The sequence below is a fragment of the Protopterus annectens genome, chromosome 1.part0 (assembly GCF_019279795.1).
Source record: "Protopterus annectens isolate FY-2018-M chromosome 1.part0, PAN1.0, whole genome shotgun sequence".
NCBI classification, from domain to species: domain Eukaryota; kingdom Metazoa; phylum Chordata; order Ceratodontiformes; family Protopteridae; genus Protopterus; species Protopterus annectens.
In genome coordinates, this window is record NC_056725.1 from 1,986,097,935 (window position 1) to 1,986,118,324 (window position 20,390).

Sequence of the window (20,390 nt, forward strand, 5' to 3'; positions counted from 1 at the left end):
AGAATAGCTTATACACATCACATTAGACCATGGAAATTTCCTGGATATTGAAACTTATATCAGAACCTCCATTTTTAAAATAATTATAAATTGGATAGATCCGTGCTATTCTTCTAACTGGAAATCTCTCCACACTGTTGTTTATTCAAATGAAAATACCATTTTAAAGAATTTAATGGTAGACAATCATATTAATAAACCATGGCATATCTTATGCGCTAGCCTTCAATATAACCTATAACCTAACAAAACCTACTAATCTAAAATACTTAAATGATATGTATAATTCGTTTAGAAGATTTGTAACTTCTAATACAGATAGTTAGTTATGGCTAGAACTTTTATATCCTTTCACTGTAACAAGAAATTTTCCAAACAAAATGCATAGGACAATTTTCATTACTTGGGGAAAGAAACGATTAATTTGCTGGCAACAATGCATTAATGAACATAAGGTTTTGGATATTGAACTTATAATAAAAACTTATAATCTCTCTACATCAGACTGGATTTTATTACAAAGTATATTACAATACTCACAAGATCTATGCAGAATAATTAACAATTCTTCTTTTAGAGAGAAACCTACAATTATAACTCATTTATATGAAATAGTAAACAATAATCAAAACTGGGAAAATTTGACATCAAATTATATAAAATGTTAATAAATTATAAAGTTAAAATTAATCAAAAATTTTGGAATCATATAACAAAATGTCATTCAATACATTTATCCCTGGAAAACAAAACCAAAATACTAAATTCTGTTAAATTGGCATCCAACATACAATTTTGGAGAATTTACACATGGAAATTTTTGCATAGATCTTTTTTCACTCCAAATAGATTAAAAAATGCAATACTTCTAATAATGTTACATGTTGGAGATGCTTGCAGAGTTGTAAAGCAGATTGGATACATGTATTTCATGACTGTATTAAAGTTAAAACATTTTGGGAAGATGTCAGCAATTTCATACAAGCCATATTCTCAGATACATTTGTAGTAAGCAAATCTCTAATTTTGTTGAATGTTAATGAGAATTTAGAATTAAATAATAGCAATCTCTACCTACTATAGAACATTCTAGCAAATGCTAGAAAATGTATTACCAGGAAATGGAAATCAAATCTGGAACCATAATTTAAAGAATTTCTGCTAATATTGAAGGAAACTGCATTACTGGAAACCAGAGTAAAAGAACTAAGAATAGCACCAAGACGATGGAACAAGAATCCATGGGAAAAAATACCATCACTTATTGAAACACTAAACTAGAATTTAAACTCTTAATGAGAGTGAAAGAAAAAGGAACAAATGATCTCTCATTAATATGATGTTACTCTGACTAGACTGATCAATATAATAATTTAATTTCAGGCCAACTGTAAATATTGCATATAGTTAATTATACTGTTTTACTTATCAGAAAATGTATTACGATTATTATACAATGGAATTATTTGAAAAATTAATAAAAAACATTTGGAGTAAAAAAAAGAAAAACATGTCTTCAATGTGTGGCACAGACTGATGAAACTGTAACAGTGACTCATGACCTGTGTTTATCTAGAGGCTTGAGCTATGGAGGGGCCTGGCTGGGAGGATGGGAATGAGTTGCTAACTTTTGTTTACCATCGGGGGGGGGTGGTGGCAAGTCTATCTCAGCTTGGGTGACACATAGCTAGAGTGCTGGGTGTTGCATCTGTGGGTATGAGCCTGCAGTGCATACACTGCTTTGTGGTATTTACAGTTTGTAAGCAGGCAGCATTTATATGTGAAGCTGTACGGGGGAATGAGACATTTTGGAGACCATTACACTAAAGTGGGTAGTCTGCTCTGCTGAACTTCCATTCCTTGCTAGCAGACTATCACCAGAGTGCGGGGTGGGGAGATTAGTGGGGTGATTGGGAACAAATGGGTTGTATGATGCTTACCTAGTCTGGGAATACTGAACCCTGTGCCTGATTGAAAGAATGCGTCAACGGGTAGAAGGTAGAGGAGCCATTACACAGGTCCGGCAGAGATAGATCAGGTAGAGGTTCATACCATAAATGAAATTGTAATACTCCAAATTTCCCATAATGTGTGTGTGTGTTGGTATCCCATGATGACCTGACAACCCATCCAAGGCCATGGATTTAATGCATCCCTGAATCCTGCTGTCTTGTATTCTTAAATTGGATTTAAGAGGGTAATTTAAAAAGGTAGTCAAAACGTCAGTGAGTATCCACTGCCATAAGGTATTGTGAAGATTCTTTTATGTTGCTTAAAATGCTATTATGGATAAAAATTGGGTGGTTGTCAGCATTAAGTGAAAAAAGAAATATTTTTTTTAACTGTGGATGAAAACTTGACAAAGTGGAGCATTGCACGGTTTTCTTCAGTTAAAGTGACCATGTGTTTACAGTTGGCTTTATCCAGTGATTCTTTTAGAAGGTTTAATTATTAAATTGTACTTTTTCTTGCCTTTTATAGATTGAATGCCTGGTTGCAGCAGATATTATGCAAAAGTACAGGAAACTACAGTTTGAAAAAGGTACATGTAATTTATGGATTATTATGAAAATATTTTTTTTGATGTTTTTATGAACACTGGTATGATGGAGCATAGTTCTTTTAAGACTGTGTTAGCTGAATGATGTGGAATGGGTGTGGGTGTGGGAATTCCATGTCAGTATTATATCCCAAGTCAAAATTGCATCACTATCCACAGAGTGATCTTTGCATGTCCCCCTCCCCCTCCACCAGCATTGCACTGTTGTTGATAGTAGAAGAATTGCATAATAAGGCATGATGTGATGCTACTGGATTATTTAAAGGACTAATGGACCTGGGGCATAGAGAATCCTTTCGGTAAATTTTTACCAAGGGTGACATTTCAGATCTATTAGATTTTAGCTGACTACACACACACACACACACACACACACACACACACACACACACACACACACACACACACACACACACACACACACACACACACACACACACACACACACACACACACACACATACTGTTGCTGCCGCACAGTGAATCTAGGTGAATTTACTGTGTGCGAAGTGGGTACATCTCCTATAATCCATACTTGGAAGTAACCTGGTACAATTACAAGATTACAAGATCATATAATTTATTATTACTCTGAGTGTCCAGGTGCAGTGGTGGAACACTTTGATATTTTTTTCTGGCTTCCTGTCAATTTATTTATTTATTTATTTATTTTTATTTAATTCTTGGATCCTTATGCTGGTAGAGCCATGCTTCCTTTGACAAATGCACAGTGTCTCATTGAAAATGCTGGGAAGAATGCATATCCTGTTGGCCCACAGTGGTTCTCTCCTATTTAATATCTCATCCTAGTATGAATGTATGTTGATATCTGAGAAGCAAAGGTTCTCCAAATACACCTACAGCTGCTAAATCACAATCCAAGATCATACCACCCACTGCCCTTATTGCCTGGGTATACAGCGCAAAGTAGCAGTGTGTTGCTGTTGCCAACACTTTATCACAATGACCTTCAGTTGTTAGAGAGACAAGATTGAGGTGTTCATCATTGTTTGACGTCTGGCCCATACAGAATCCAGTTGAAAAGAACTGCAGGATGATTTTGAGACTACTGCTAGGGCTAAGCACATCTACTAGCTGGGCACTGCCCTTCAGAGCGGTCATCTTACAGGGTGTCTTTCCCATATATTAGGTAACATGGAAAGGTGCATCCTTGCCATGTGCTGTTGTAAGAGATAGGCACAGAGTTTATCTGCTAATTCTGCTTATTCACCTAGGCTTGTGTATTGCTGTCCGGCATGTGGCAGACAGGCATTTAATTTCCCAGAATACATTTTCACTCTGAACTTAGGCTTGTGAGTTTCACTTTCTTCATTCATTCTTTAAACTACTTTAAATTCTGTTTTCTGTGGACTTAGGCTCTTTACATGATGTTTTGTAGTCCACATCTTGCTGCAGTAGGGTTGCCAACCATCCAGGATTCACCTGGATAGTCCAGGAATTGACTTTCCATCCAGTGTCCAGGTTAGGGGGAGATTATTCCAGGAATTATGGTCCTGTATTGCCATAATGAATGTATTGTACTGGTGATGGTTGGTAAATAACATCTATTTATAATCTTTGAAGGGTATAGGTTGGCAGTTCATAGTTCCCAATCTTCCATCTCCAAAATGAGGTATGCGACCTCTCATGATGTGGACCAGATTGGTAGAATGAATGTGTAACACTTACCAACAGCTTCTGGACAACTTCAGCTATGATTTTGGACAACTTCAGCTATGAAGCTCACACACAGAGAAAAGGCATTATGTTATGCTTATAAATGTTTTTTTATTAATTAATATGATTCATTATTGTTTATCAGGGAACTCGGTTTAAAAAAGTCCCAACACTGAATGTGTGAGCCTTTCAATGTTGAACTGAGAGAAGTATGAACTTTTTAAGACTCAAAATGAGGAAAAGTCCTTCGTAATAAGGTACACTTGTTATGAGTTCAGTCACCAGTACGAACAGTGTAGAGGTAAGGCACAGCCATACAGTCTCTCTCAAACACAGAACCACAAAGAAAATGTTTGACATTATGCCATCAGAGAGCCCAGTTATGAAAGGACATCACTAGTTTCTTTCCGCAACTAAGTGATCACTGGACTAATGTTTTTGGTAGGCATAGCCAGGAGCTGCTAGACAAGTGTGAGCTACTGAGTACTGGTTAACTGGATCCAGGTGTAACAAAAATGATGGTCTCTCCATGCATTATATTTATGTTGACATCTATAAAGTGAAACATTAACGAGGCAACTTCAAGTAACTGAATCCTATAAATTAAATGTTACACTTGTTTACATTCCATGATCAAGCCTACAGTATAAAAAGTGCTTGTCATATTTTAAAATATTAGAGAAAAAAATTGTATTGTAAATTTTAAGAGGGGGTAGTTGTTAGTTACTGAAACTCTTGATCCACAGTTTGTAAATGAATGAGTAAACCATTATGTTTGGGGGGACTTTAGAAGTTACTCCATCAGTGTTATAATGCATGCAATTTTGATCTTGAAATGAAATGTAATTCATGAATGGTCAGTGTACTAAAACACTGTGTTATATTTTACACTGATGTTTTACTTGGATAGTTTAACATCATCTTACTGGAAGTTGCAAAAAGAGATGTTTGACTAAAATGCTTAAAGTGCATTCAGTAACTTGAACCGCCTTGATGTGACTTGCATGTGTGGAACGGTTTGCTGCTTGCTTGGAATCGTGAAACACCCTATAACTATGCACATATAAGAGATGCTATTCTAGTGTCCCTTTCTGGTATTTGCTTACTGCTCTTTACTTTCCCCCTTGTCTGTGAATTTTTTCTGAATACTGAGATTTGTTGTTTACTGCTCAAGTTGAAAGTTTGTGTGTGTGCATGTATGTGTGACATGGCTTAAAAAGACTTTCTTCCCTTAAATTGCTTTATCTTAGCCAGTTTTCCTGTTTTATTACAGGACCAGTACATATGCCTACATAGCCCATAAGGTGGTAAATGTTTGTTTGTCTACTCATTGATGGACGCTAGTACCCATTAATTATGGCATTGCGTTCGAAATTTAGTGAACACTTTAGTAATAGTAACAAATCCGAATCTGATTTGGATAATTCTGATTCACATAAAATGGGCACGCCTAAGAGAAAGAAGATAAGGCTGTGTATTTTCAAGCAAGAGTGGATCACCGAGGATTTTTCATGGTTATCGAAAATTGATGATCACACAGCAAACTGCACACTGTCAACAGTCCTTTGCTGTCCAATACGAGGAGAAGGCCATTACGACACATGCTGAGTCACCCAAGCACAAGAATGCAGTAATGACACAAAAGCAGTCTCATGTGATTTCTGCATTTTTTGTTTGACAAAATATGCAGGAAGAAGACAGTGTTATTGCTCAGAACTAACCACTGCATATCATGGTGTTATGCATCACCACACTACAATAGTCAGGACTGTGGCAAGAAGCTTCTCGCAGAGCTATTCCCTGATTCAACCATAGCTTTTAAAATTTCACGTGGCCATACAAAAGCAAAAAGTTATGTTGAAAACATACTAGGTTCGAAAGTGCAGGAATTTTGCATCAGTGCTGTTAAATGTGCTCATTATTTTGGAATTGGATCAGATGGTACTAACAAAGGCAATAAGAAATTTCCATTGACCGTTCGCTACTTCTCAAGAACTGAAGATGTGAAGAAGGGACTCCTGGATTTTTATCAAAATAATGATGAAACCAGTACAGCAATTGCCAGTAGAATTAAAGATAGCATTGCAGCTAATAGCCAGTGTTTAGATTCGGTCGCCTCATACAGTGCAGACAAGGCATCTGTAAACTTCAAAAAACTTGTCAGTATTTCAGAAGTTGCATGTTGTGAAGAAAAATTTGATTCATTCAAATTGCAAATGCCATATCCTAAACAACCATGTGAAGTTTGAATTAAAGGCATTCAGTTTTGATGTCTAATAATTTGTTATCCAAACTTGCAATTCATTTTCAGTGTTGGCCAAAAAAATCTGATTAACTTACGGAATTCTTTGATTTTTTTTGCAAATGGAATACTGTGAACTGCTACGGCATGTGCCCATGCGTTGGTTAAGCCTGCTGTTGACAGATTGCTGTATTGGCCTGCACTGAAGTCCTACTTCACATCTCAAGGTCAAGACGAAGTTGCAGCATTGCTATGGGATGGATTTTCTTCCGACAGTGATAGAATGAACACTGAGGTTGAATATTATCTAATTCACATAATTCACAATGTATGACTGTTTTTGATGATGCTGTCCTACACTTTGAGTCGAATGGAACTACAGCTGCTGAATTGCATGCCATTATGGAAAGTGTGAAGTGCAAGCTGCAACAACGTCATAGTTACAAATTCTATAGATGTTCTTCATGTTTCACTGTTGCAGTCATCACACTTGGGTTATCTTCCTTCAGGTTGCCCTCAGTCGGCCTGAATACCAGAGACTTAGTATTTCTGCATCGGTTGCTGTCGCTCCAGGACTGACATCAATGTCAGGGGTATAAAAACAGGGAGCTGACGCCATTGCATAAGTCTTTCTTGCCGAGGAGCCTGAAGCAGAAGCAGTTCGCATGAGTGCCGGTTGGCCGCTACCTGAGTTTTCGTTTCCAAATTGAATCCTCCTGAAGTCTTCTAAAGCTAAGTACCCCGTTGGGGATCCTTTTTTCTTGCTCTAACCGATGTCAGAAAAAGTTAACAATTGTCTCGCCTGTGGAAAGCAAATACCACACCGAGATTTCCATTCTTACTGTGTCACCTATTTAGGCCCAGACCACGACGTTCCTCGATGTTGGTCTTGTGCTTTGCTCAACGCCCAAAATATTTGTCTGGCCTTTTTGTCGCTAAATACTTTTGCTTTCGATCTCCATATTCCAAAATGGTAAGCCATCCGACTACCATTCTTCTGAATAAACATAAGGATAAAGACAGAGACCGCACAGGTCCAAAACTGCCGACTACGCTTTTGTTAAGCTAGTCACCAGCTTGCTGATACTCATTGAGGTGCTTTTGCAGCCCTGATGCCTGCTTCGATGGATTCACAGGCTGCTACCGAGACCCGTTTAGAGTCCAGTATGCTGCAAGACTCTTCTTTGACTACGGAACCTGCGGATGTCTCTACCTTGAATAGGTCCGGAACTGCTGAGCAGGCACAGGCTTCTGAGGAAGTTCTTCGCATTACCGATACTCGACACAAATCAACGACAACTTTCGCGTCTTCAGTTTTGTCTAAAACTACTGAGTTTCTAAGGCCCTGAGTACGAGCTACACCTAAAAAAACGATGACTCAATCTCAAGCACCTGCTTTCTTGCCACAATCTCAAATGCTTAAAATGGCAGAAGACCTTATCATGCTGATTAGGGGAAGCCAGCTTTCCCCTGCTAAGAGAAGAAGGGACTTGTCCCCAGCTGCTTTAACTGACCAAGAGTCCGATGAGTCTGACATTTCTGAATATGAAGACATGCTTTTATCTGCTTATGAGGGTTCAGATGCAGAGTAATCCATTCCTCTGCTTCCCCTCCAGAGGATGTTCCTTTTGGTGAAACCCTTCATACGTTGAGAGCATTTCCACTGGGAATGTCAGGATTATCCTCAGTCCAAAAAGCGACTCAGAGAATTTTTAGATTTGCCACAACATAGACCCTTAGCTATCGCTCCTGTTGTGGATGGTGTCTTTATGGAATCCAGTCTGACTCCTGATACTTTACCCCCTTCTCCAAGGAAACCAGACTGGTACTACAGAGTTCCTGACACTCTCATATTTATTTTCAAAAATCCTACTGCTGACCCAGAGGTCATTTCCCAAGGGCCTAAATGTATAAAGGCAACTACAGCTAAGAATCCCACCCCTTCGGACAGGAATTCCCGAGCTTTAGACAGATGAGGTAAAAAGGTATACACCTCTGCAACTCTAGGGGCAGCAGTCACTGGTTCTGTACTGAGAAGGCATGCTTGGCTTAAGGAACAGACCTTGCCAGACCATGTCAAATCAAAATTACTAGACGCCCCTTTGAATAAAGAAAGTTTGTTTGGCACCAAAGCAGAAGAGGTTCTAAAAAGATGGAAGAAAAAGCTATGTCTATGCAGACAGTCAAAGATTTTTTGCAGGTGCAGCCTCCAAGATTCAGTAGGCATTGCCCCTCGAAACATTGGCCCTTTCCAGCCCCCTCAAGGCCATCTCAAACTAGACCCAGGAGAACCCCCAGATTACAGTCTCAGGGTATGCAGAGATCTAAGTAATGGAGTACCTCCACTTCTAAAACAGGGAGTGCTAAGCCACCCCTTTACGGAAAGAATTCGCAATGACTTGTCAACCCCACTCCTTACCTCTGCCAAATTGCTCATGCCCCTAGGAGGAAAACTTGCCCACCATGCAAAAAACTGGACCTCCATCACCAAAGACCGATGGGTCCTCAACATTGTATCCCAGGGGTACAGATTTTACTTCCCCACACTGCCAACCCTGAAAGGGTTCCCAGACCTTCCTCCAAACCAGTGGGCAGAGGCACAAAACCAAGTTCAAGCCCTGCTCTCCATAAGGGCAATTCAACCTGTTGTGTAGAACAGCTAGGTCAAGGGTTTTATTGCAGACTTTTCCTGGTACCCAGAAAAGAGGGCACTTGGCACCCAATCCTAGATCTTTCCATTCTAAACACCTTCCTGGTGGTACCAAAATTCAAAATGCTTACCCTTCAGCAGCTTTTTCCTGTGCTGTCCAAAGAGGCCTGGCTAGTGACCCTAGACCAAAAAGAAGCCTATCTGCACATCCCTGTCAAGGAATCATGCAGGAAATATCTACATTTCAGGGCAGAATCTATGCATTATCAGTTCTCTGCACTTCCTTTTGGCTTATCCACTGCTCCCAGACTCTTCACAAAATGCCTGGCTCCAGCCATTGCCTATTGCAGGCAGAGAAGCATTCAAATATACCCTTACTTGGACGATTTCCTGATTCAGGCAGACAGGAAAAGCTGATGCAGCACCTGACATTTGTAAAGAACCTTCTAACCTCCCTGGGGTACACTATCAACGAAAATAAATCAAAACTAGTACCCAGTCAAAAGATTGTATTCCTGGGAGCAAGCTTGGACACAGCCTCCCAGATGGCATTTCTTACTCCAGAAAAACAAGCCTATCTAACAGGCTACTTCACTCAAATGACCACAAGAACCCAGCTATCTGCAAGGAAAATCCTGCAGGCTCTAGGGTTCATGGCCTCTTGCATTCTACTAATTCCATTCTACTAATTCCATATGTCAGACTGCATATGAGGAAACTTCAGTGTTACTTAAAAAGTCTTTGGTGCCAACATTCTCAGGACCTGGAAACCACCATACCTATCATACCTTGTCTAAGGACAGAGTTTCTTTGGTGGGCAGCAGCATGCAACAACAAGGGGCTTCCCTTTGCATAACCCCATGCCGCCCAGACCCTAACCACTGACGCATCATATTATGCCTGGAGGGCACATCTGGGAGACCAGTGCATTCAGGGCTACTGGAGCCCAAGTCAAATTCATCTGCACATCAACCAAAAAGAGATGCTAGCTGTTCAGCATGCTCTGACTGCTTTCAGATCCCTTCTCTCACCTGGATCCTTGCTAATAAAAACAGACACCACAGTTTTGTGGTACATCAGCAAGCAGGGGGGAACCCACTCTCACTCGCTGTGCAGGCTAGCCATGACACTGGACATGGCATTGGATATGCAGATCCATCTGCAAGCTCAATTCCTGACAGGCAAACAAAACTCTCTGGCAGACGATTTAAAAGGAAATCTCCTAAATCCACATGAGTGGCAATTAAATCCCAGCACTTTCAGCCTGTTAACCCAGAAATAGGGGATACCAGAGGTAGATCTTTTTGCCTCCCCCAGATCAGCAAATTCTGCACCAGGACAGCACACAGCAGAGCATGGAAAGTGGATGCCCTCTCTTTCCAGTGGGTAAACCTCTGAATTTATACCTTTCCCCCTGTGCCACTTCTTTGGTACCCACTACTGCGCAGCCCGTCACCGGTGCCACTATGGCATCTACCTCAGATCCCAACCCTCCTCACTCAGCAGGAGGGACAGGTCCTACATCTGCAACTGCAACCCCTGAACCTTGCAGCCTGGCTTATTCCTTAAATTCTCCCCCAGTGACCAGCCTAAGCAAGCAGGTACTGGACATCATTCTGGAAGCCAGAAGACCCAGTACAAGGAAATCCTATGCTGATAAGTGGAAAAGGTATTGTTCCTGGATTCAGTCTAAAGGAGCAGACATTGCTCTGCACTCCTTACCTATAATCCTGGATTACCTAGCAGATCAGATCTACTCCACAGAGGCCTTTCCTTCTCTTCCATTAAGATCCATGCCTCTGCCATCTGGGCTCATTACAACACTGAGCCACCTCTCTTCTCTCACCCTCTCATCAAACAGTTCCTGAGAGGGAACAACAATTTAAGGCCACCAAGGAGAGGACCCACCCCAGCTTGGGACCTTAACTTTGTACTGGAAAAGCTCACGCTCCCCCCCTTTGAACCTGCAGCATCAGCAGAGTTAAAATTCCTCACTTGGAAAACAGCCTTGCTTCTGGTCATCACTTCAGCTAGAAGAGTGTCTGAGCTACAAGTGTTTATGGCTGTGGAACCCTTCATTATTTTTCATGCTGACAGGGTCTCCCTCAGAACTAACCCTACTTTTATGCCTAAAGTGGTGTCCAGTGTAGCTCTCAACCAATCTATCCATTTGCCTACCTTATTTCTCAGTCCTCAAAAAAAGGGGAAAGGATCCTGCACTCTTTGGATGTGCACAGACAGCTCCAATTCTACCTTGACAGGACTAAGCCCTTCAGAAAATCTGACCAGCTACTACTCAGCTTTGCACCTGGGGCAGAGGGCAAGGCCATATCTAAACTATTTCCAAATGGATAGCACACTGTATCCATTTCTGTTATAAACATCATGGGAAACCAACACCTGAGGGGGGTCAGAACACATTCCACCAGGGCAACCTCTACCTCTACAGCATTCCTCAGGGGAGTCCCTACCAGGGACATTCTGGAAGCTGCTACCTGGAGTTCTGTTTATACCTTTACCAAACATTACCACCTGCCTATCTTTTTCCGAATTCAGGGCAGGTTTTGCTACAGCAGTCCTGCAGGGCATACTAGCCAGCCCCATCTCTTCATGACTGCCTCCACCCATTCTTCAGCTTTGTGAATCAACCCAAGTGTGATGACTGCAACAGTGAAACACGAAGAACATAGTACAGTTGTGTACAGTGTATTCACTGTAGCAGTCCTGGCTTCCCACCCTACAGCTCCCATCTCTCTCTCTCTCTCTACTTCTCTAAGTGTATTACTCACCCTTACAGGGCTATTGGTATTTACTTTTTACTGGTGGTGTTTTTTCCGCCATACCTTAGCTCCCTATTTGGGGACTCCTAACATTCGGGGCAAGAAAACCTGATGTAATGGCATTGTCTGCCTGTTTTTATACCCCTAACATCCTGACGTCAGTCCTGGAGTGACAGCAACTGATGCAGAAATACTAAGTCTCTGGTATTCGGGCCGACTGAGGGCTTACATGCAGGCAGATATCCCACATGTGATGACCAACAGTGAATACACCCTAACATCTACATTTATGGTAAGTGTACACAACTGCATTTTCTTCAGCCTATCAGCTACTTCATTCTGATGCTGTGACTGCAGGAATGAAATGAAAATTCAAACAGGAAGCAACTCATTTTTTGATCACCGTGTGTTATGTTTGCAGAAATAGTGGCTCTTGCCACCCCTATAGTGCGTTTTTTAGGCAAGGTTCAAGTGACAAACTCACCACCATAACAGGTACAAGTGAGCAAAATCTGAGGGTAATACTACTCAATGCTAGAAGTCTAAACCTCAAAATGCACTCACTTGAGGCACTCCTTAAAATGGAGAAGATCGACATCTGTGCAGTGACAGAGACCTGGTTCAAGGCTGCAGAGAGCACCCCTGCATTACCAGGCTATAATTCTTACCACACCATTCGGCCACCTAACCTGGACTGAAACACTAAAGGTGGAGGCATGTCTATATTCATTAAGGATATCCACACCTCCAGGCTAGTTGCTCAGCATAATGCATCTGAGATTATCCAAGTGCAACTAACTCTGGGCAAGACCGCAATCCAAATTGTAGCTTGCTACAGATCCCCCACCATGCCCAGGATTCCCACTCCTCATTTCTTGATACACTGGAAAATATTAGGGTGCAACCGAACACCCTAATAATGGGCGATGGGCGATTTCAACTATCCCACCATTACTGGGAAAACTACTCGTGTACCAACTCTTTTGCTCAAAGTTTTCTGGAATTCATAAATTCCAACACCTTGGTTCAACTTATCCACACCCCCCACCAGGGGCAGCAATATCCTAGACCTGGTCATTACCAACATGGGCAACCGGTGTTCCACACCAGACGCCAATTCCTTGTTGGTCAGATCCAACCACAAGCTAATCACCCTAGACATCCACATCCTGCCCCCACCCCCATTAGGGAAACCACCGTAAAAAATTTCTCCAAAGCCAACTTCATGCTTCTTAAGACAGAAGTGGCAAACTTCACGACACCCATGCAGACGGACAATAGAGTTACGACTGCTGAATCCTACACAAATGCACTTTATAAGTACTTACACGAGTGAATGGGATCATGCAATCTCTAATAGAACCAAGATGCTATTCTCCAAAAGAAGGAAGCCAATCTGGTGGTCCCCTGCTGTAAACAAACTCTATAACAGAAGAAAGAAAACTGTTGCAAAAAAAGCATAAAATCTCATGATTGGAGGGACTCCCTGGTCAGCCTCAGTAAAAAAACTGAGATCCTTCATAAAATCCTCCAAAGCTAGTTATGAAAACAAAATCGCCACTAATTCTAAAGACAACCACAAACCATTCTATAGCTATGTCAAGAATATCAATGGCAGCACTCAGATCTGCTCTGAGTTACAGCACAATGGCACTAAATATACAGAACCAGCTGATATTGCCAATATCCTGGCAGATAGGTTCAGTGCTAAATTTACCCCCCTCTCACCCCCTAAAGGGCCTATCTCTATACCGGAAGAATACAAAGTTCCAGTAATCATTGCTACACAGGTAAAAATCACACTCTCCAAAGCCAAGAACACAGCATCCATGGGACCTGACAACATCCCAGGCTGCATCCATGGGACCTGACAACATCCCAGGCTGCGTTCTACATGAACTACAGAACGAACTGGCACCCCACCTAAGTACCATATTCAGTCATAGCCTCACCTCAGGCTTTGCGCCCACTGAATGGCACACAGCGTCGGTTATCCCACTCCACAAAGGGGGAGCCACCATGGACCCCGGCAACTACCTCCCCGTTAGCCTAACGAGCCTGTTCTGCAAGGCTATGGAACATATCATCATGGAACTTATAAAAAATGACATTGGTAATCTCCAAACTCCGGACCCCACCCAGTTCGGGTTTGTAAAAGGCAGATCGTGTCTCCTAAACCTGATAGACTTCTTTGAAGTGGTCACCAAAGCTGTAGATGAGGGTAAGGTGGTTCACACAGCCTATCTAGATCTCGCCAAGGCTTTTGAAACCATCCCTCACTGTGGAATTATAGATGAACTCACCAAACTAGCTATAAATCCCGATGTCACAAGATGGGTTGCCAACCTGCTCACTGACAGAAACCCACACTGTAAAAGTAGCAGACTCCAAATCCGACTTCAGACCAGTGACAAGTGGAGTACCACAGGGTTCAGTCCTGGGTCCTCACCTGTATGGTATCTACTTTTCTGAAGTACAGGCTAACACAGAAGGTCTTTGGCTAACAAAGTTCACAGATGACTGCAAACTAGGAGCCATAATTGAAACTCATAACTATGTGGACATCCTACAAAAGGGCTTCACTGAGACAGATGCCTACTGTCAAAGCCATGGCCTCAAGCTCAATGCCCAAATGTGTGCATTGTCATCCCCTTTGTTAAAAGCTCTGTACCCATGAGCTGCCACATAGGTGGTAGTCTGCTTAACTCCGAAAGTGTGATAAGAGACCATGGGACACAGGTGGAGAGCAGTCTCTCCTTTGATAATCACATTGCCACAGTAGTCAGGAAATCCTTCTACATGGCACACACCATCACAAAAGGTTTCTCATCCAGGAAAAAAGAAGTCATTGTTCCCTTCTACTCATCACTCATGAGACCCATTATAGAGTACAACACCCCTTTTGGTATGTTCCTAACAAGACATCTACAACAACTGGAAAGGCCGCAGAAATACCTCACAAAGAGGATTACCAGCCTCAAACAGATGCCCTATGCAGACAGTCTCAAAATACTCCAGAAAAAACGGGATTGGGAGGGTGGCCTAATGGTTAAGGTGTTTGCCTTACAAACACAAGGTGCAGGGTTTGAGTCTCACAAGGGATAATTGGCTAAGCTTAAAATGGCTCTCAAGGGCAGTTAGCTTAGTACTCATCTAAAAACCTATGAACTCCAGCTTTATTCCGTCACATATTGCCTACTCAGAGGCCATCTCTGCCTAAAATGTAAAGCTATGTCAAACCCAGAGCTGTTGGACATGCTCCACTTAAATCCCAATCCCTCCGAGCTACACGATCTAGGGGCCTAAACCTTGTCACCACAATAAACAGAACATGCTGGAGAGAGATTCCTGTCCCATAGACTTCCCATACTGTGGAACAAACTACCTATCTATATCGAACAAAGCTCCTCATTAGCACTCTTGATCATTGGATGGGAAATAGGAAATTCACCCCGGGGATCACCTCTGTGGCTCTGCTCGACAGGGGCACAGGAAAATAATTTTCTTGGGTGGCAAAAGCCAGGGTACCTTTTTGGCTAGGCTTGTATAGGCCCTAGGGTTGATTGCCTAGTACCTACCTATGAACCTACCTTTGAACCTATGCAGTTATTTCTGTGAATTTATTTGCAGTGATCATCAGCTACTGAAAACTGCCTCTTCTCAGCAAAAGTATAAATTTATATAGTGATTAATGATTATGTATAGGCATGAGCACTGGATATTGAATTTGACTCATTTACTGGTGATTGAAAGCGGTAGTCTACTTAACACGGAAAGTGTGATAAAGAGACCTTGGGACACAGGTGTACAGTAGTCTCCCTCCTTTGATAATCACATTGCCACAGTAGTCAGGAAATCCTTCTACGTGGCACACCTCATCACAAAAGGTTTCTCATCCAGGAAAAAAAGATGTCATTGTTCACCTCTACTCATCACTCATTAGACCCATTATAGAGTACAATGCCCCTTTTGGTATGTACCTCACAAGACATCTACAACAACTGGAAAGGCCACAGAAATACCTCACAAAGAGATAGGAAATTCACCCTGGGGATAACTTCTGTAGCTCTGCTTGACAGGGGCACAGGAAAATAATTTTCTTGGTTGGCAAAAGCCAGGGTACTGTTTGGCTGGGCTTATATAGGCCCTAGGGCCAATAGCCTAGTACCTACCTATGAACCTATGCTGTCGCTTCTTCCATGACGTCGGGTCGTCAGGGGTATGAAACAGGCAGCCAGTGCCATTACATCAGTTTTTCTTGCTGAGAGGGATCCCGAAGCAGAAGCAGTTTGCAAGTGCCGGTCGGCCGCTACCTGAAATTTTCGTTTTTCGAGTTTCAAACCTGAAGTCTTCTAAAGCTAAGCACCCCGTTAGGGATTATTTTTTCTTGCTCTAACCGATGTCAGCAAAAGTTGACAATTGTCTTGCCTGTGGAAAGCAAATACCTCAGAGAGATTTTCATTCTTACTGCGTCACCTGTTTAGGACCAGACCACGATGTCCCTCACTGTCAGTTTTGAGCCTTGTTTAACATCCGAACCATTCGTCGTCAAGCTATTTTGTCACTAAATTATTTCGCTCTCGTTCTCCCTATTTCGAAATGGCTTCGGTAAGCCATCTGCTACTGGTCTTCCAAAAAAGCACAAAGATGAAGACAGAGACAGATCGCATAGGTCAAAAACTGCCAACAACGCTTCCGTTAAGCTAGTCACCAGTCTGCCGGTACTCAGTGAGGCACCTTTGTAGCCCCTGATGCCCACTTCTACAGATTCGCAGGCCTTTGCTGAGATCCATTCGGAGTCCGGTGTGCTGCGAGATGCTTCCTCGACAATGGAATCTGTGGATGACTCTACCTTGGATGGGTCCAGAGCAGCTGTGCAGGCACCGGCTTCTGTGGGTGTATTCTGACCTACCGATATTCGCATTAAACTGACATCTTCTTTTTTAGCTAAAACTACCGAGTTTCTCAGGCCCAGGGTACGCCATACACCTAGAAAACTGATGAGCATGCTCAAAAGCTCCCATGCCTCAAAAACAAATGCTTTGAATGGCTGAATACCTTCTTACCCTAATTGGGTGAAGCCAGCCTTCCCCTGCTAAGGGACCAAGTCTGATTCAGACCAGGAGTCCGATGACTCTGACCCATATGATTACCAGGACATACCCTTATCTACCTTTTGAGGATTCAGCTGCAGAGGAATCCACTCCCTCTGCCTCCCCTCCAGAAGATTTTTCTTTTGGTGAAATCTTGCATACTTTAAGAGAGCATTTCTGCTGGGAATGCCAGGATTATCCTCAGTCCAAAAAGAGACTCAGAGAATTTTTAGAGTTGCCTCAGCACAGGCCATTAGCTATATCCCCTGTCCTGGATGTTGTAGATTATCTTTATGGAATCATGCCTTACTCCAGACACTTTACCACCAGCCCCTAGAAAACCTGATAGGTTCTACAGAGTACCTGATTCTCACAAATTTCTTTTTAAGAATCCTACTGTGGATCCAGAGACCATTTCCCAGAGGCCTAAAGGTATTAAGGCTACTACAGCCAAAAACCCTACTCCTTCAAACAGGGATTCCAGAGCTTTAGACAGATGGGGTAAGAAGGTATAAACCTCTGCAGCTCTTGTCATTAGGGCATTGAATTGCCAGTTTCATATGGTGAAGTACCAGCAACATATTATGGAACAAATTAAACAAAAATGGTGTTACTTTAAGATTGTGCAGAAAATAAAGATTTACAAGAGTTAATGCATTCTACAAACCAAGTTAGTAAGCATACTGTGCAGTGTGGCTTTGGCCTAGAAGCATCTTGCAGGGCTACAGTCATTGGATCTGTACTGAGAAGGCATGCTTGACTGAAGGAACAAACTTTTCCAGACCATATCAAATCAAAATTACTAGATGCTCCTTTAAATCAGGACCATTTGTTTGGCACCAAAGCAGAAGAAGTTCTTAAAAAGATGGAAGAAAAAGCTAAATCTCTGCAAACTGTTAAAGAATTCTTACATGTGCAGCCACCTAGATAAAGTAGGCACTGGCCTACATAAAACTGGTCCTTTCTAGCCCCTTCCAGGCATTCACAGTCCAAACCCTGGGAAACCAGACCACCAAGACTACAGCCTCAGGGAATGCAGAGATCTAAAGAATGGAGTGCTCCCACCTGAAAAACAGGGAGTGGGAAGCCACACCCTTATGGTAAAAGTTCACAGTGATATGTCAGTTATCCTTCCCAGACCTACCAATCTACTTGTGCCCCTAAGAGGAAAACTTCCCCCTTCATGCCAAAAACTGGATGTCCATTACTCAGGACAGATGGGTTCTAAACATTGAATCCCAGAGGCACAGATTGTACTTCCATTCCCTGCCAACCCCAAGCGGGTTCCCAGACCTTCCTCCAAACCAGTGGGCAGAGGCTCAAAAGCAAGTACATTCCCTGCTCAATATCAGGGCCATCCAACCTGTTCCTGTAGAACAAAGGGGACAAGGTTTCTACTCCAGACGGTTTCTGTTATCTAGAAAAGAGGGCTGTTGGCGCCCAATCCTGGATCTATCAATTCTCAACACCTTTCTGGTGGTCCCAAAATTCAAAATGCTAACTCTGCAACAGCTTCTCCCTATGTTAGCCAAGGATGCCTGGCTAGTCACCCAAGACTTAAAAAAGCCTATCTGCACATCCCCATAAGGGAGTCTTGCAGGAGATATCTCCGCTTTAGGGCAGGCTGTATGCACTATCAGTTCTCTGCACTTCCCTTTGGCTTATCTACTGTGCCCAGAGTATTCACAAAGTGCCTGGCTCCAGCCATTGCATACTGCAGGCAGAGAAATATCCAAATTGTCCCATACTTGGATGATTGCCTGATTCAGGGGGACAGTCAGGAATTATTACTTCAGCACCTGGCATTTGTAAAAAGACTCCTATCTTCATTGGGGTACACCATCAACGAAAAGAAATCACAACTGGTGCCCAGTCAAAAAAGTTTATTCCTGGGAGCAAGCTTGAACACAACTTTCCAGATGGCCTTTCTCACTCCAGAAAACAGATCTGTTTGAACAACTACTTCAACCACATGGCCCTAAACCCAACTATCTGCAAGGAAAATACTGCAAGCCCTAGGGTTCATGGTATCATGCATTCTGCTAAATTCCATATGTAAGACTGCATATGAGGAAACTTCAATGGTACTTAAAATGTCTTTGGTGCCAACATTCTCATGACCTGGAAACAGTCATTCCGATCATTCCTCATCTAAGGGCAGAGTTCCTTTGGTGGGCAGAAGCATGCAACCACAACAAGGGACTGCCTTTCACTCAATGCCTAGCCACCCAAACTCTGACTACAGATGCATCAGACTATGCATGGGGGGCTCACATGGCAGGCAAATGCATTCAGGGAAAGTGGACCCCAGGACAAATTCTCCTGCACATCACTCAAAAAGAGATGTTAGCTGTACAGTATGCTCTGGCAGCCTTCAAATATCTAATCCTTCCAGGACAGCTGCTGATAAAAACAGACAATACCACAGTTATGTGGTACATAAACAGGGATGAACCCATTCTTACCCACTCTGCAGGTTGGCCATGGCCCTGTGGAACACAGCTGTGCGCAACCAAGTGCATCTGCAAGCTCAATTCCTGCCGGGCAAACAGAATTCACTGGCAGATGACTTGAGCAGAAATCTCCTGGACCCACACGAGTGAAAACTGGAGCCCAACGCTTTCAACCTTCTAATCCAGAGGTGGGGGGCACCAGAGATGGACCTCTTTTCCTCCCCCGAGAACCACCAGTTGAGCAAATTTTGCACCAGGAACCTTCACAGCAGGGCCCGAAAGGTGGATGCCTTATCCTTTAAATGGGAAAACCTCTCAATTTATGCCTTTTCCCCTCTGCCCCTCCTCTTAAAGGTACTACTCAAGATCAGACAGGACATCCCAAGGGCAGTTCGTATTGCCCCAGATTGGCCATGCCAGCACTGGTACCCACTCTTACGCAGTTTGACAACAGTGCCACCCTGGCACCTTCAACAGACTCCTTCCCTGCTGTCTCAGCAGGAGGGACAGCTTTTGCATCCAGAGCTGCAAACCCTAAACCTTTTAGCCTGGCTTATCCCCTGAATACTCCACCAGCAACCCTCAGCAAGCAGGTGCTAGACTTCATTTTTGAGGCCAGAAGGCCTAGTACTAGAAAATTGTATGCTGAAAAGTGGAAAAGATATTGCTCTTGGAGTTGGTCTCAAGGAAAAGGACACAGCTGTGCCCTCCTTACCTCAAATCCTTGATTACCTAGCAGTGCTACTCCACAGAGGCCTGTCTCCTCCATTAAGATTAATGCCTCTGCCATCTCATCTCATTATAATACTGAGCCACCTCTCTTCTCTCACCCTCTCATCAAACAGTTTCTGAGAGGGCCTAACAACTTAATGCCCCCCTGGGAGAGCACCCATCCCTGCCTGGGATCTTAACTTTGTACTGGAATAGCTCATGCT

The 20,390-nt window shown here is 42.7% G+C and overlaps 1 protein-coding gene across 3 annotated transcripts in view; it reads left to right on the forward strand.

Annotated features, from left to right (window-relative positions):
- The window catches only part of RNF144A (ring finger protein 144A), a 731,556-nt gene that overhangs the window by 460,696 nt on the left and 250,470 nt on the right, over positions 1-20,390 (forward strand). For all 3 annotated transcript variants that reach the window (XM_044070579.1, XM_044070569.1, XM_044070560.1), the window contains one exon: positions 2,482-2,542. In XM_044070579.1, coding sequence (XP_043926514.1) covers positions 2,482-2,542 — 61 coding nt within the window. The remainder of the gene's footprint in view (positions 1-2,481; positions 2,543-20,390) is intronic.